The sequence below is a fragment of the Salmo trutta genome, chromosome 3 (genome assembly GCF_901001165.1).
Source record: "Salmo trutta chromosome 3, fSalTru1.1, whole genome shotgun sequence".
NCBI lineage: Eukaryota > Metazoa > Chordata > Actinopteri > Salmoniformes > Salmonidae > Salmo > Salmo trutta.
The window spans coordinates 38,209,398-38,226,259 of NC_042959.1; the positions used below are offsets into that span (position 1 = coordinate 38,209,398).

The window sequence follows — 16,862 nt, forward strand, 5'->3', positions numbered from 1 at the left end:
CACTTGAGAGTTAGCTGTGTTCCTTTTCTTTTTTGAAGACAAAGGTCTTGTCCGGTTGGAATATTATGGAAGATTTATGATAAAAACATCCTAAAGATTGATGCTATACATCGTTTGACATGTTTCTATGAACTGTAATGGAACTATTTTTACTTTTTGTCTGAATTTAATGCGCGAGCACAGCGCATTTGGAGTACTCGACCGAAAATAAAGGAGGTATTTGGACATATATATGGACTTTATCAAAAAAAATCTACATTTATTGGGGAACTGGGATTCCTGGGACTGCATTTCGACGAAGATCAAAGGTAAGTGAATATTTATAATATTATTTCTGAGTTTTTTTTTAATCTGACACAGCGGTTGCATTAAGGAGAAGTGTATCTATAATTCTTTGAATAACAGTTTAATATTTTATCAACGTTTATGATGAGTATTTCTGTAAATTGATGTGCTCATTCACAGGAAGTTTTGGGAGGCAAAACATTTCTGAACATTACATGCCAATGTAAAATGGGGTTTTTGGATATAAATATGAACTTTATCGAGCAAAACATACATGTATTGTGTAACATGAAGTCCTATGAGTGTCATCTGATGAAGATCATCAAAGGTTAGTGATTAATTTTAGCTGTATTTCTGGTTTTTGTAATCCAAACTCATCCTTAATTTACTCGTTGTGACGCACAAGGTTCCAAACTCTGTTTTACACTGTATGACCAAAATGATCCTATTTTCACTTTGTAGTTAATTTTGACAAAAAATATGTGATGTAATAGAAATAAGGCCATGCTCATGAAAAAATTATGTGGGTTCTCCCTCATCTTAAACGGCAGCGACGCCACTGATCTGATCTGTGTTTTTTGCTGCAGGGGAGGCCCTGCAGCAAAAAGAGCCTCTGTACTAAACACATTCTGAAACTACACGTTTTACCCCGTTTTTGTTCCAGGGCTGTTCTAGGGCTATTGTTAGTTAATGACTTCAATAAGACTTCAGCACAGTGAGTTCCAGAGAGAGCAAGGCCACTATAACTCACAGTTCCACATTACTCCAGGGGACCAAACAGGAAAGCAGCAGGCTACCTTCACTCCCCACGCAGGGAGGCTGGAGGGAGGGGAGGCCCCGTTCAGAGTTCCAACATGAGGAGGACACAGAGGACGAGGTCCGTGGAGGTCGATCAGGGCCAGTTCAGCCACCTCAGTCATCAACAGAGTAATTACCCTCCCTCCTCCTCTATATCCTACACACACACACACACACACACACACACACACACACACACACACACACACACACACACACACACACACACACACACACACACACACACACACACACACACACACACACACACACACACACACACACACACACACACACACACACACACACACACTGCAGCTGCTCTCCTCACCCTCCCCATGGATCAGGCCGACCAAGGCCAGCACAGGAAGGGCTGGGGGCTCCGTCCCGCTCAGTGCTCCTTACAACTCCTCAGTCTTTCAGCATCACTGGACCGGAGCAGATTTATAGTGGTGCAGGCGGCAGGACGTCTATTTCAGCGGTCTCCTTGACGAGTGCTCTGGCAGAGAATGCCCGGTCTACAGTCCCCCAGCAGCCATCCCTCCTCAATCTCAACCAGAAGTATTTCGCAAAAGCTACACTGCCAAAACCCTCTACCCCCCCCCCCCCCCCCCCCCCCCGTCCACCTTCCAGACAGAGTTCATTCTTTTACCACACAACCTCACACACTGACACACACACGCAACATTAATTTCTCATTGTGTCAGAGGGGGGTGAAACCCCCGACAGTGTGTGTAAAATAAGGAACACTGGATTAAATTACCGGCACTATAAACAAGCACCAGGGTGTAGTGTGACAGGAGCAGCCGGTAAAGAATCCTCTCTTTGTTCTCCTGAGGTTTGATATGAAACCTGACAGAAGAGCTGCTGGTGTTCTGTAATGCTAACAAGTCATAAACTGGCATTGTTACAATGCTCACTTGTACATTTTCATTTTGCATCGGTTACGTAAATGAAACCATATTCTTTTAATAACGCCAGGGCTGCCAGTCATGTCGGTTCTGTCAAATATAATCACATCTAGGGGCTAACGTGGGGCCAGTAGGCCTCCTGCATTACAATCCCTCTTAATGTGCACTGTGACTGTAGAATCAAGGCTAGGTCACACTACTAGACCAAGGTACTGGGGAAATGTTGTCGTCATCTTATATGGACATGTCTTGGTAACATTTCAGGGAGTATGTCTGATATGGGACAGGTTTGGAGTTATTCAGTTAACTGGCTAAGGTATGAGAGAATATAGAGAGGAACGTATTCATTAAAGGAGTCAAAGAGAATTCAAGCATAAGGCATGTGTGTATGTAATGTGTGTTTACATGACGTGTACGAAATGTAAGTGTGTGGACATTGACTAGGGATGAGATCAGACGCTCCTTGGCCCTACCGATGACGATGAGGGTGTAGTTGAGGGCGATGCTTCCGAAGCCGTTGGTGACACGGCACATGTACACCCCCGCGTCCCCCAGCTCCACCCCTTTGATCTTCAGGCTCTGTTTCAGCACCCGGTAGCGGCTCCAGCCCGGGTGGACGTTACGCCCGTCTTTCACCCACAGGATCAGGGGAGGAGGGTCACCCTCTACGGGGCACGCCAGCCGCACCGTCTGCCCCAACCTCGCTGTCTGGCGCTCCTCCACCTGACGACTCACCCACGGGGGACCTGAGAGAGGGGCAGACAACGATCACATTATTTTTTTTCTCTACAGCTTTTTTTTTATAAAAAAAAAGATCAGAATCAGAATAATCTTTATTCGCCAAGTTAATTTACACATACTCAGAATGTTACTTGGTGATACGGTGCTGCTAGTGATAGGCAAGGTACAGTGAACATAGAGCTGTAAGAGAATGAGCAGTGGATAAACAAATATACAGTTGTAGCTACAGTATCAATATACATCTATCTAAATGCAGAGAGGAACAGAGTGCAAGTGGAGTATGGTGCAGTTATTTTGTGTACAGTACACCCTTTGTCACATTGGATCATGATGTAATGGTGTATAATCACAGACACAAATTATAGTTTCTCCTACAGGTACATTGTTTTGTGGATTACTTATTCAGAGGAGTTAGTCGCCAGACCTGGGCATCTGGTAAGACATATTAACGTTCTGCTAATGAAAATAGCCTGCAGTGGACAAGGGTCCATGTTTGAATCATGCTCCAATGGCCTTGATGCTGGACAAGCAGTTCAATTCATACAGCAAAGATTGTCATTGGAATCATAGCATAGTTTCCTTTCATAATTCCCTCGATGTTTCATTACATTTCCATGTTATTCTATCAATGGGCCTTGCATAGCCTATTTGCTGGTTAAATCATTTAAATTAACTGACTATAACTCCACCATTCAAGAATAATCAGTACTGTATGTTTCATTTGCAGTTTAATTCAAACACACGTTGATGTTTTGCTGCACCTTGTAAATAAAACACCTTCGTCTATCATATGAAACATTCTATTCATTCTGTTGCTGCTGGCGACACAGGGTCTAATGACCTTGGGCAGGTGAGCCAGATGAACCATGGAAAATAAAATGGAATTAGAGAGGCAGACCAGAGACCTGCTTCCCCCTAACTAACACTAAGCCTGTCTCTGAGTCAACTACTGTCTGACTCGGTGAGGGAGGCCCTGTGTCAACTTCACTCCACACATGTGCATGCACACACCCACACGTGCATGCATGCACGTGCCCAGACCCTCAGACACAGATGTGTAAGAAGGTGTGTATAGAACCGGGTTAGGCTACCCCAAGGGATCTTTCCTATCAGCAAAACAAACCAACTTGGGTCCGCCTAAAGTCCACTCAAAAACATAAACCTTCTCAAGAAGAGCGAGGGGCAACTTTGGGGGCTTTTACTCAACTATTTGAGGGGGATTCTCTTTTTGTTTTTATACGGTCCTTGCGTGCACAAGGTTCTTTTCATCCTGTTCATTCAGAGCTCCGAGACTCCCATGAGAGCTCCCTTTCCATTTCCTCTGGCCCTCCTGAGCTGCCTCAGCACTGGGGCCCGGGTGTGTGTGTGTTGGACGGCAGTTAGCCGGTGTATGTGCGTGTCTGTGTGTATGTAAGTGTGTGTGCGCGTTGGACGGCACTGCTCATTCATGCCTGGTACTGTCACATCCTGTAGCAGTACCAGCAGCTGCTGTGAGAACTGCCAAGATTATAAGAATCTAAAAACAAAACTCCCTCCTCCCAAAAAAAGTAGCTCTCTCTTTCTCTCTTTCTCTCTTTCTCTCTCCTCTCTCTCTCTGCGCTACACATCTCTGTGGAGGAGTGAAGTGCTTTCACCTGGTGTCTACTGGTTGCCATCCAGGAAAGTGCCAGAAGAAAAAGCGGCAGAAAAAGTAAAGATTGTTTTGGTGCTGGAATTAAATTACAGCACATTCCATAACGTTAGGCCGAGATGGTTTCACTGACTGCACCAAGTATGGAATAAAATTCCTCCGTCTCCATGCATAGAACATAAAGGTAGACCATAAAGACCTATTCCAGCAGGTTTGAATGTTAACACAGCATTCTCTCATAAACAGATCATTACATTGACCTTCGCTAATTCACCTCACTGGGAAAAAGGTTGGCTTCAAGACGTGCATACTCTATGTAAGATTTGGCTTAGTATTGGCAGTCTAAACGCAGGTTGGGTGGATCCATGGAGGCCTCATTGAAACAGCCTGGCTGCCAGTAAGTCAGCACCAGATGAGAGTGAGACAGAGAGGCTGAAGTAAAGAGCCGCCTTCTCCCCAATCTCACCCACCAGGCTGCTCCCTCGGACGTGGCGCCGCTCACTCACAGTCACATATAACCAGGGAGAGGTGGAATGACAGACAGGAGAGGAGGAGGAGAGTAGAGGGGGTACACAAAAGCACGACTGTCTGTCAGTCAGGCTGGATGGTGCCGTCGTGGAGGTGTCTGATTGTCACGCAAGTCGGCTCAGAGCCTGGCGGATCGGCGTTGAAGTGGCCTGGGGAGTTGAGAGAACGGTGGAGAGGGGCGTTGGGCCACTCTTGGGTGCTAACAGACACTACACCCCACTGTAGACACACTGAGGCTGGGGAATGCATGGGGGATGGAGGGGTGGACAGACAGAGACTCCTACCACCACTCTGTGAGCCTGACACACACACACACTGCTGGGTGCTGAGAGAGATCAGAGACAAGTGCTCTAATGTAACAGGCCTGGGGGGATCGTAGGGCAGGGTGGGAGTGATATGACTGTCTGAGACATGGGCAGGGCCCCCCTAATGTATAGAGTGTGTGTGTGTGTGTGTGTGTGTGTGTGTGTGTGTGTGTGAGAGAGAGAGAACAAGAGAGAGAAAGAAAGAACCTCCACTAATACACCCACCTAAGCCCCATCCTGCAACCTAAAAGGCATTCACCAGATGCTCAGCATGCTCTGCTTAAACCTAATGGTCTGAGCCTAAACCACACGGATAACAACAGTGAACACTATGGAACACAAAGCTTTTACTATCTCATGCTGGAATATACAAGGTCTGAGGTCATCTGTCTTTGGCCTAAAGAGCAGGAAACCAGACCACCAAAAAAATTTTAAATACAGACATTGTCATCCTATAAGAAACATGGTATAGAGGTTGCCCTTTAGGTTACAGGAAGTAGGTAGTCCCATCCACCAAACTACCAGGTGTGAAACAGGGAAAAGACTCAGACTGTTAATTTGGTATAGAGCAGACCTAACCCACTCTATTAAATTAATCAAAACAGGAGGATTTTACATCTGGTTAGAAATAAATAAGGAAATTATCTCAAAATAGAAAAATGTAGCCATCTGTGCTACCTACATCCCCCCAATAGAATCCCCATACATTAACGATGACAGCTTCTCCATCCAAGAGGGGGAGATCAACCACTTCCAGGCCCAGGGACATGTACTAGTCTGTGGCGACCTAAATGCCAGAACTGGACAAGAACCTGACACTGTCAGCACTCAGGGGGACAAACACCTACCTGGAGGTAACAGCATTCCCTCCCCAATATGCCCCGGTAGACACAACTATGATAAAACAACCAACAAAAATGGGCCACAACTCCTGTAGCTCTGTCGCATGCTGGGTCTGTACATAGTCAATGGTAGTCTTTGAGGGGACAACTACAGTAGGTACACCCACAGCTCATCCCTTGGCAGTAGTACTGTAGACTACTTTATCACCAACCTCAACCCAGAGTCTCTCAGAGCATTCACAGTCAGCCCACTGACACTTCTATTAGATCACAACAAAACCAGTCTTCTTGAACAGAGAAATACTGAATCATGAGACATCAAAGCCGAACAAACTACATACTATTAAGAAACGCTATAAATGGAAGCAAAGTAGAGTAGAAACCTACCAAAAAACTATTGGGCAACAACAATTTCAATCCCTTTCAGACAACTTCCTAGACAAAAAATGTCACTGCAATAGTGAAGGTGTAAACTTGGCTGTAGAAAGCCTAAACAGTATATTTGACCTTTCAGCTTCCCTATCAAATGTCAAAATGTCAAACAGACAACCTCAGAAAATTAACAACAATGACAAATGGTTTGATGAAGAATGTAAAAACCTAAGAAAGAAATTGAGAAACCTATCCAACCAAAAACACAGACACCAAGAAAACCTGAGCCTTCACTATGGTGAAACACTGAAACAGTACAGAAATACATTAAGAAAAAATAAGGAACAGCACTTCAGAAACCAGCTCAATGTAATCCATAGAATCTAACCACTTATGGGAAAAGTGGAACACACTAATCAAACAACAACACAAAGAGCTATCTATTCAAAATTGAGATGTATGGATAAACCTTTTCTCCAATCGTTGTGGCCCTATAAAAAATAACAAACCGCAAAAACGATCAATTACAAATCAGTTATTAACACTACCAGAACCCACTGGATTCTCCAATTACATTGAATGAACGATAGGACAAAATACAAACATTTTGATGGTATCCTAAATTAAATGATAAAATATCCAGACCACAAATTCCAATTGGCTATACTTAAAATCTTTAACATTATCCTCAGCTCTGGCATTTTCCCCAATATTTGGAACCAAGGACTGATCACCCTAATCCACAAAAGTGGAAACAAATTTGACCCCAATAACTACCGTGGGATCTGCGTCAACAGCAATCTCGAGAAAATTCTGGTAGTTTACTCCTCTGTAAATTGGTCATCTCTGTATACCCGTTGCAAGACCCACTGGTTGATGCTTATTTATAAAACCCTCTTAGGCCTCACTCCCCCATATCTGAGATACCTACTGCAGTCCTCATCCTCCACATACAACACCCAGCTGCCAGTCACATTCTGTTAAAGGTCCCCAAAGCACACAGATCCCTGGGCCGCTCGTCTTTTCAGTTCGCTGCAGCTAGCAACGGGAACGTGCTGCAACAAACACTCAAACTGGACTGATTTATCTCTTCATTCAAAGACTCAATCATGGACACTCTTACTGACAGTTGTGGCTGCTTCGCATGATGTAATGTTGTCTCTACCTTCTTGCCCTTTGTGCCCAATAATGTTTGTACCATGCTTTGTGCTGCTACCATGTTGTGCTGCTACCATGTTGTGTTGCTACCATGTTGTTGTCATGTTGTGTTGCTGCCATGCTGTGTTTTCATGTGTTGCTGTCATGCTATGTTGTTGTCTTAGGTCTCTCTGTATGTAGTGTTGTGGTGTCTCTCTATTTTATATATATTTTTTTATTGACTTGCCTAGTTAAATAAATGTTAAATAAAATAAAAATGAACAGCAGACTCCTACATTCCGTCAGTGAAAATGACATCCTGAGTAAATGTAAATGTTGCTTTTTACCAAATGACTGTATGACAGACCACGTATTCACCCTGCACACCCTAATTGACAAACAAACAAACCAAAAGCAAGTCTTCTCATGCTTTGTTGATTTCAAAAAAGCTTTTGACTCAATTTGGCATGAGGGTCTGCTATATAAATTGATGGAAAGCGGTATTGGGGGAAAAACATACAACATTATAAAATCCATGTACAAAAACAAAAGGCGTGCGGTTAAAATTGGCAAAAAACACATATTTCTTTCCTCAGGGCCGACAGCTTGAGCCCCACCGTCTTCAACATATACAGTATATCAACGAATTGGCGAGCGCAGTAGAACAGTCTGCAGCACCCGACCTCACCCTACTAGAATCTAAAGTAAAATGTCTACTGCTTGCTGATGATTTAATGCTTCTGTCCCCAACCAAGGAGGGCCTACAGCATCACCTAGATCTTCTGCACAGATTGTCAGACCTGGGCCCTGACAGTGAATCTCAGTAGGACAAAAATAAAGGTCCAGCTGTCAGGACCACAAATACATATTCCGACTAGACATTGTTACCCTAGAGCACACAAAAAACTATACCTACCTCAGCCTAAATATCAGCACCACAGGTAACTTCCACAAAGCTGTTAACAATCTAAGAGACAAGGCAAGAAGGGCCTTCTACGCCATCAAAACGAACAAAAGGAATTCGACATTCCAATTAGAATCTGGCAAAAAATTCTTAAATCAGTAATATAACCCATTGCCCTCTACAGTTGTGAGATCTGGGGTCAGCTCACCAATCAAGAATTCACAAAATGGGACAAACACAAAATGTTTACTCTGCATGCAGAATTCTACAAAACCATCTTCCGTGTACAGCGTAAAACACCAAATAATGCATGTAGAGCAGAATTAGGTCAATACCCGCTACTGATTAAAATCCAGAAAAGAGCCGTTAAATTCTATAACCACCTGAAAGGAAGTGATTCACAAACCTTCCATAACAAAGCCATTACTGGGGTGCCTTGTGAGAATTAGCCAGCAAGTAGGTAAACCATCACTACCCTCCATATTATTGGCCAATGTGCAATCATTGGAAAATAAACTGGACGATCTACGATTACCAACGGGACATTAAAAAATGTAATATCTTATGTTTCACCGAGACGTGGCTGAACAACGACATGGATGATATAGAGCTGGCTGCGTTTTCCGTGTATCGGCAGGATAGAGAAGCTACGTCTGGTAAGATGAGGGGCAGGGGTGTGTGTCTATTTGTCAAATAACTGCTGGTGCGCGATGTCCAATATTAAAGAAGTCTCGAGGTATTGCTCGCCTGAGGTAGAATTTATTTAACTAGGCAAGTCAGTTAAGAACAAATTATTATTTTCAATGACAGCCTAGGAACAGTGGGTTAACTGCCTTGTTCAGGGGCAGAATGACAGATTTGTACCTTGTCAGCTCAGGGATTTGAACTTGCAACCTTTCAGTTACTAGCCCAATGCTCTAACCACTAGCGTACCCTGCCGCCCCGGCAGAATACTTCATGGTAAGATGTAGATCACACAATCTACCAAGAGAGTTCTCATCTATATTATTTGTAGCCATCTATTTACCACCACAAACCGATGCTGGCACTAAGACCGCACTCAACGAGCTGTATAAGGCCAAAAAGCAAACAAGAAAATGCTCATACAGAAGTGGCGCTCCTAGTGGCCGGATACTTTAATGCAGGCAAACTTATTTCAATCAGCAGCCATGGATTACAGGCAATATCCCCACCGAGTTAAAGGCTAGAGTTGCCGCTTTCAAGGAGCAGGACACTAATCCGGACGCTTATAAGAAATCCCACTATGCCCTCAGACAAACCATCAAACAGGCAAAGTGTCAATACAGGATTATGATTGAATCGTACTACATCGGTTCTGACACTCGTCGGTTGCAAACTATTATGGACTACAAAGGGAAACCCAGCCGTGAGCTGCCCAGTGACGCGAGCCTACCAGATGAGCTAAATGCCTTTTATGCTCACTTCGAGGCAAGCAACACTGAAGAATGTATCAGAGCACCAGCTGTTCCGGAAGTTTACATACACTAAGTTGACTGTGCCTTTAAACAGCTTAAAATATTTCAGAAAATGATGTCATGGCTTTAGAAGCTTCTGATAGGCTAATTTACATAATTTGAGTCAATTGGACGTGTACCTGTCGATGTATTTCAAGGCCTACCTTCAAACTCAGTGCCTCTTTGTTTGACATTATGGAAAAATCAAAAGAAAACATCCAAGACCTCAGAAAACAAATTGTAGACCTCCACAAGTCAGGTTCATCCTTGGGAGCATTTCCAAACACCTGAAGGTACCACGTTCATCTGTACAAACAATAGTACGCAAGTATAAACACCATGGGACCACGCAGCCGTCATACCGCTCAGGAAAGAGACGTGTTCTGTCTCCTAGAGATGAACGCACTTTGGTGTGAAAAGTGCAAATCAATCCCAGAACAACAGCAAAGGACCTTATGAAGATGCTGGAGGAAACAGGTACAAAAGTATCTATATCCACAGTAAAACGAGTCCTTTATCGGCATAACCTGAAAGGCCGCTCAGCAAGGAAGAAGCCACTGCTCCAAAACCGCCCTAAAAAAGCCGAACTACAGTTTGCAACTGCACATGGGGACAAAGATCGTACTTTTTGGAGAAATGTCCTCTGGTCTGATGAAACAAAAATATAACTGTTTGGCCATAATGACCATCGCCATGTTTGGAGGAAAAAGGGGAAGGCTTGCAAGCCGAAGAACACCATCTCAAAGGTGAAGTACGGGGGTGGCAGCATCATGTTGTGGGGGTGCTTTGCTGAAAGAGGGACTGGTGCACTTCACAAAATAGATGGCATAATGAGAAAGGAAAATGATGTGGATATATTGAAGCAACATCTCAAGACATCAGTCAGGAAGTTAAAGCTTGGTCGCAAATGGGTCTTCCAAATTGACAATGACCCCAAGCATACTTCCAAAGTTTTGGCAAAACGGCTTAAGGACAACAAAGTCAAGGTATTGGAGTGGCCATCGCAAAGCCCTGACCTCAATCCTAAAATAAAGTGGTGATCCTAACTGACCTAAGACAGGGAATTTTTACTAGGATTAAATGTCAGGAATTGTGAAAAACTGAGTTTGAATGTATTTGGCTAAGGTGTATGTAAACCTCCGACTTCAACTGTATATACTAGGCGGTGTCAGAGGAAGGGCTTTGTCAAAGACTCCAATTGTCAAAGACTCCAGTCACCCAAGTCATAGTAAGCATTTCACACCTGTTATATTCAGCGCATGTGACAAATACAATTTTATTTACTTAGAGGAGAGTCCCCTCAGCAAGCTGGTCCTGGGGCTCTGTTCACAAACACAAACAGGTCCCACAGAGCTCAGGACAGTAACCCAATTAGACCCAACAAAATCATGAGAGAACTAGACACATTTCAAATTAGGGAGCAACCCATTTACTGAGATAAGGAATAAGGGCAGTGTGGTGTGTGAGAGGAGGGGATGTTGTATTTTTTACACATATACACATTTGCCATACATTTTAAATGATGTTTCACATAAATTCAGAACCTGTCTAATCGCATAGTATCTACAGTTGTAAGTTAAATATAAAGTATTTTTATATTGTTGATTGATTGATTTTTGAGATAAAATTTTTGAGATAAATGTTGTGATTTTTCAGCCATTCTGAACCTGTGACCAGGAAGAAGCTCCATAGAGGCAATACCAAAATAATTGATCTAATGATTCTGTCTCTTCATAGCAAAATCTGCAGAGCTGACATGGTTGTATGCCCCATACACATAATATTCTGTTTGTGGCACGAATTTTGTATAATAATTGAAATGGATAAACTCTTACGTTTTGAATCAAGTATTGTTTTGCATATCAGTTCATAAACCATGTGCCACGGAATCGGCACATCGAAAATCTCTTCCCAAGTATTTTGCAACCTGTATTGTCCCACGGTCAACATTTTGGTCCTCAAGTAAAACTGCTATATTTTTTTATTTATGAAAAGAATGTTGTCAATTTTGGTCTTTAATAAAGGGCAAACAAACAAGTTCCCTACCTTCTCCCGTTTCCACTTGCCTCCTCCATTTTTGCGGTAATGCCAACCAATCAGTTGGTTGTAATTTTGGATAGAGCAAACATTTCCATATACTGTATGTTTGTTAACTGCACGTGACATAACTGCACCTTTTCTACTCATAATATCATTAACAAAGATATTTCCTTAAAAAAAAGAATCCATAAAGAATGTTTTTTTTTATCAATTAGTATATTTGAATTTAACCATATTATATGTTCTGTCTTTTCTGGAGGATGAAACTGGAATTGCAACCAGCTTTGTATGGCTTGTTTTATAAAAGGGCGATATTTTGAAAAGGTTTTCAATTAACTGAAAGTGAGAGGTTGTAATCTGGATAAAGGGAAAAACGCAATTTTTGAACAAGGGATGAGCCATTCTTATAACTTTTGTATGACTGATACTTTTAGTGAGAGGTTTAATGCTTAATAATTTTAGCTCCCCAAACTCATATTCAATACAAATAGTTCTGCATGGCAGGGCAATAAGTAAATAGGTAAACTGGGATATGACTAAGGAATTAATCAGGGTGATTTTTCCACAAATAGACAGTATTTACCTTTCCATGGTAGCAAGATCGTATCTATTTTTTCAAACTTTCTGTAAAAATAAATTGTAGTAGGTTCCTTTATTGCTCCAGCTGGACTGAGACTCAGAGAGTGACCTGACTGATCATTGGCTCCACAAAGGCAGCTCCTTCCTTCCATAGAGCCCTGCTCCTAGACCCCTGCTCATAGAGCCCTGTTCCTAGACCCCTGCTTATAGACTCCTGCTCCTAGACCTCTGCTCCAGCTCTGGAAATAATATAAACAGCCTCCATCCTTATTGAAATCTAATAAAACAGGGGCTCTGACTGCTGCATCCCACCAAGTCCACTGCTTGCTTTCTGAACTTAAACACACTGCAGGGTGTTCTCTGTCCAATAGTGACAGGGTGGTCTAAGCGTGGAAGAATCATGGAGTGACACACACACAGGCGCACACAAACACACACTCACACAGATGTGTAGCAGCATTGATCTGAAATTAATGTCAGGCTTGACCTCTCTCTTCTTTCCTCATTTGTCTTGTTAAATTTCCTCTGAAAGTCTTCCCCAGTTGCTTTAATCTAAATATAAGAGATCCAAAGACAGACCTGTATATGCTGGTTGTTGAGCTGACGAGCTGAGAACCCTAACTCCAACCGCAGATGGGACTTTGAATGGCAAATACCCTGACAGACAGACCTCCCAGTGCCACGACCTACAGCATACAACAGCATATTATTCCAGACAAGTAACGGCGTCAATAAAAACAATTGATATTTTACATTTACATTTTAGTCATTTAGCAGACGCTCTTATCCAGCGCGACTTACAGTTAGTGCATTCATCTTAAGTAGAGTCAGAGCTGGTGGGGGGGGGGGGGGGGGGGGATCAAGTGCAATTTGTTTGGGGGGTTGGGGAGTCGTGGTGAGGAGGATTATTTAAGATACTCTTTGACGAGGTAGGGTTTTAGATGTTTTCAGAAGTAGGGCAGGGACACTGCTGTCCTAGCTTCTGGGGGAAGTTGGTTCCACCATTAGAGTGCCAGGACAGAGAAGAGCTTAGACTGGGTGAGCGGGAGCTGCCCTCCCATAGGGGTGGGATGGCCAAGGGACCTGAGGTGGCAGAATGGAGTGCTCGGGTTGGGGTGTAGGGTTTGAGCATAGACTAAAGGTAGGGAGGGGAAGTTCCCCTTGCTGTTCCGTAGGTAAGCACCATGGTCTTGTAGTGCAGTTCAGGGGAATCTAATCACAACAGCTGGAACCATCCAAGACATTTAATCTGTGTAAGACAGAGGGAGGACCCCTAACCTATGGATAACCAGGGATCACTGTAAAGCTTCACTGTGCTTGTCTGCTCGTGGCACACTCTGTTTTAGACATCTTGATAGAGGTTTTTGAATTCAAGGAGGATTTATGGGGAAGGGAGGCCTCCCTAGAACCACAGCCCCAGAGAGCTTTGAAGCTGAGGCAGCCTCGCCAGAGTCACGAGGAACAGCGCTGGGCTGGTGTCGTACGGAGAGCTTCAAACGGACCTCGACAGCGCTCTGCTTAGATAAATTATTATGGTAAAATAAGTAGCAGAGCTTTGAGATGAGGGGAGAGAGAGAGAGAGAGAGAGAGAGAGCGAGAGCAAGAGAGAGAGGAAACACTAAAACAGAAATACACTAAGAAAAAAGAAGAAACAGCATGTCAGAAAACAGCTCAATGTGATTGAAGAATCCATAGAATCAAATCACTTCTGGGAAAATTGGAACACACTAAACAAACAACAAGGCAGTCGTCGGTGAACAGGGAGTAGAGGAGGGGACTAAACACACACCCCTGAGGGGCCCCAGTGTTGATAGTCAGCCTGGCGGACGTGTTGTTGCCTACCCTCACCACCTGGGGCCGGCCCATCAGGAAGTCCAGGATCCAGTTGCAGAGGGAGGTGTTCAGTCCGAGGGTCCTGAGCTTGGTGATGAGCTTGGAGTGAACTATGTGGTTGAATGCTGAGCTGTAGTCAATGAACAGCATTCTTACATACGTATTCCCTTTGTCCAAGTGGGTGAGGGCAGTGTGGAGTGCAATACAGATTGCATCAGCTGTGGATCTGTTGGGGCGGTATGCAAATTGGAGTGGGTCCAGGGTGTCTGGGAGAATGGTGTTGATGTGAGCCATTGAAAGCATTTCATGGCTATAGATGTGTGTGCTACTGGGCGATAGTCATTTAGGCAGGTTAACTTGGCATTCTTGGGCACAGGGACTATGGTGGTCTGCTTGAAACAAGTTGGTATTACAGAATGGGTCAATGATAGGTTGAAAATGTCAGTGAAGGCTGGGCCTCCCGAGAGGCGCAGCAGTAGAGGCGTCACTGTAGACCGGGGTTCGATCCCAGGCTGTATCACAACCGGCCGTGATCGGGAGTCCTATATTGCGGTCCACATATGGCCAAGCATCGTCCGGGTTAGGGGAAGGTTTGGCCGGGGGGCTTTACTTGGCTCATGGCGCTCTAGCGACACCTTGTGGCGGACCGGCACCTGCACGCTGAACTCGGTCGTCAGGTGAACAGCGTTTCCTCCGACATATTGGTGCGGCTGACTTCCGGGTTAAGCAGTCGGGTGTTAAGAAGCACGGTTTTGGCGGGTAATTTTTCGGAGGACACATGACTCGACCTTTGCCTCCCGAGCCCGTTGGGGAGTTGCAGAAATGAGACAAGATTGAAACTGGGGAGGGGGTAAATAAATAAAAATAATGTCAGTGAAGACACTTTCCAGCTGGTCAGTGAATGCTCTGAGCACTCATCCTGGTATTTCGTCTTGAACTCAAATAAGTTCCTGCCAAGGTGCCCTCCATCTTGAATTTGATCTGTAGCAATTAACTAATTCAGAGAGCAACCCTGCTTATCTCTGTACTCATATCCTGGCATGGCGGGGGGGGGGGGGGGGGGGGTTAGACCAAAAAATGCCAGATCTCGGTCTAGTGTGTGGAATTCAGGTTCCTTATCACCGATGAGAGATTATGCAGTTGGAGCCAGAGGAGACAAGAGGAGGGCTTGGTAAACAGAGCTAAGTAAACAATCCCCCTGTTTACCTCTGGTTTACCCCAGTGTTTCTCACTCCCACTCTTCTCAATCAAACACTCACCCAGTCACTCCTCACTAGTAGTGACCCCTGCATGCATTCCTGCTGTCCTCCTACCTACCTCTTAATCACGCTATTCATGACGTTAAGGTCCCATATCCACTTCCCATAGGTCTTCTTCAGTCACTCTGATACCTTTCTCATCTCTATTGAGTGACATCTACCTGAATACTTCTTCAATCCTACACTTGGCGAAAAGGGTCAATATCAGGGGATCTATATATTTCCGGATATCTGACATTTTATTTGATAAAATTAGTAGACATGCTCCAGATACGCATGCTCTTAATTTCATATATGGAGCTAGGATATTCTCTGTAATGGGACAGTTTCACAATCCACATACAGCTTCTTCACCTGTTGGATGGTCTGAGACCAGACCAGACAGCTGATTAAAATGTGGTTTTGTACAACCGAAAAATGTCTGCACAACTGTCAGAAACTGTCTCAGGTAAGCTCATCCTGCATGCTTCGTCGTCCTCAGCAAGGTCTTGACCTGACTGCAGTTTGGCTAGTAACCGACTTCAGTGGGCAAATGCTCACCTTTGATGGCTACTGGCACGCTGGAGAAGTGTGCTCTACACAAATGAATCCCAGTTTCCAGTGTACCGGGCAGATGTCATACACCGTGTGCCAGACATCTGTCCCAGTTCTTCCAAGGCCTGCATACTCACCAGACATGTCACCCATTGAGCATGTTTGGGATGCTCTGATTTGACGTGTACGGCAGTGTGTTCCAGTTCCCGCTAATATCCAGCAACTTTGCACAGCCATTCCACAGGCCACAATCAACAGCCTGATTAAATATGCGAAGGAGTTGTGTCGCGCTGCATGAGCCAAATGGTTGTGACTGTTTTTTTGATCCACGCCCCTACCTTATTTTTTAAGGTAACATATGACCAACATATGCATATATGTATTCCCAGTAATATGAAATCCATAGGGCCTAAGTATTTTTTTTCAATTTACTGATTTCCTTATATCAACTGTAACTCAGTAAAATCTTTGAAATTGTTGCATGATGCGTTTATATTTTCGTTCAGTGTATATGAAAGCAAGCTTTACTTTAATACTTCCAACACCATCAGGCTTGATTGAGTGAGCTGCTTCATGTTGCCTGCCTGTATATCCATTGACCTTTATATATTTCATAACATCTTTCTTGGTCAGTAGGTACCTAACATAACAAAAGGAGGTGGTGTTTTCGCCACAATCACTCATATAGA

The 16,862-nt window shown here is 43.9% G+C and overlaps 1 protein-coding gene across 3 annotated transcripts in view; it reads right to left on the minus strand.

The window, feature by feature from the left end:
* Positions 1 to 16,862, minus strand: part of LOC115174884 (fibroblast growth factor receptor-like 1) — a 61,885-nt gene that overhangs the window by 23,648 nt on the left and 21,375 nt on the right. For all 3 annotated transcript variants that reach the window (XM_029733889.1, XM_029733882.1, XM_029733898.1), the window contains one exon: positions 2,468 to 2,740. In XM_029733889.1, coding sequence (XP_029589749.1) covers positions 2,468 to 2,740 — 273 coding nt within the window. The remainder of the gene's footprint in view (positions 1 to 2,467; positions 2,741 to 16,862) is intronic.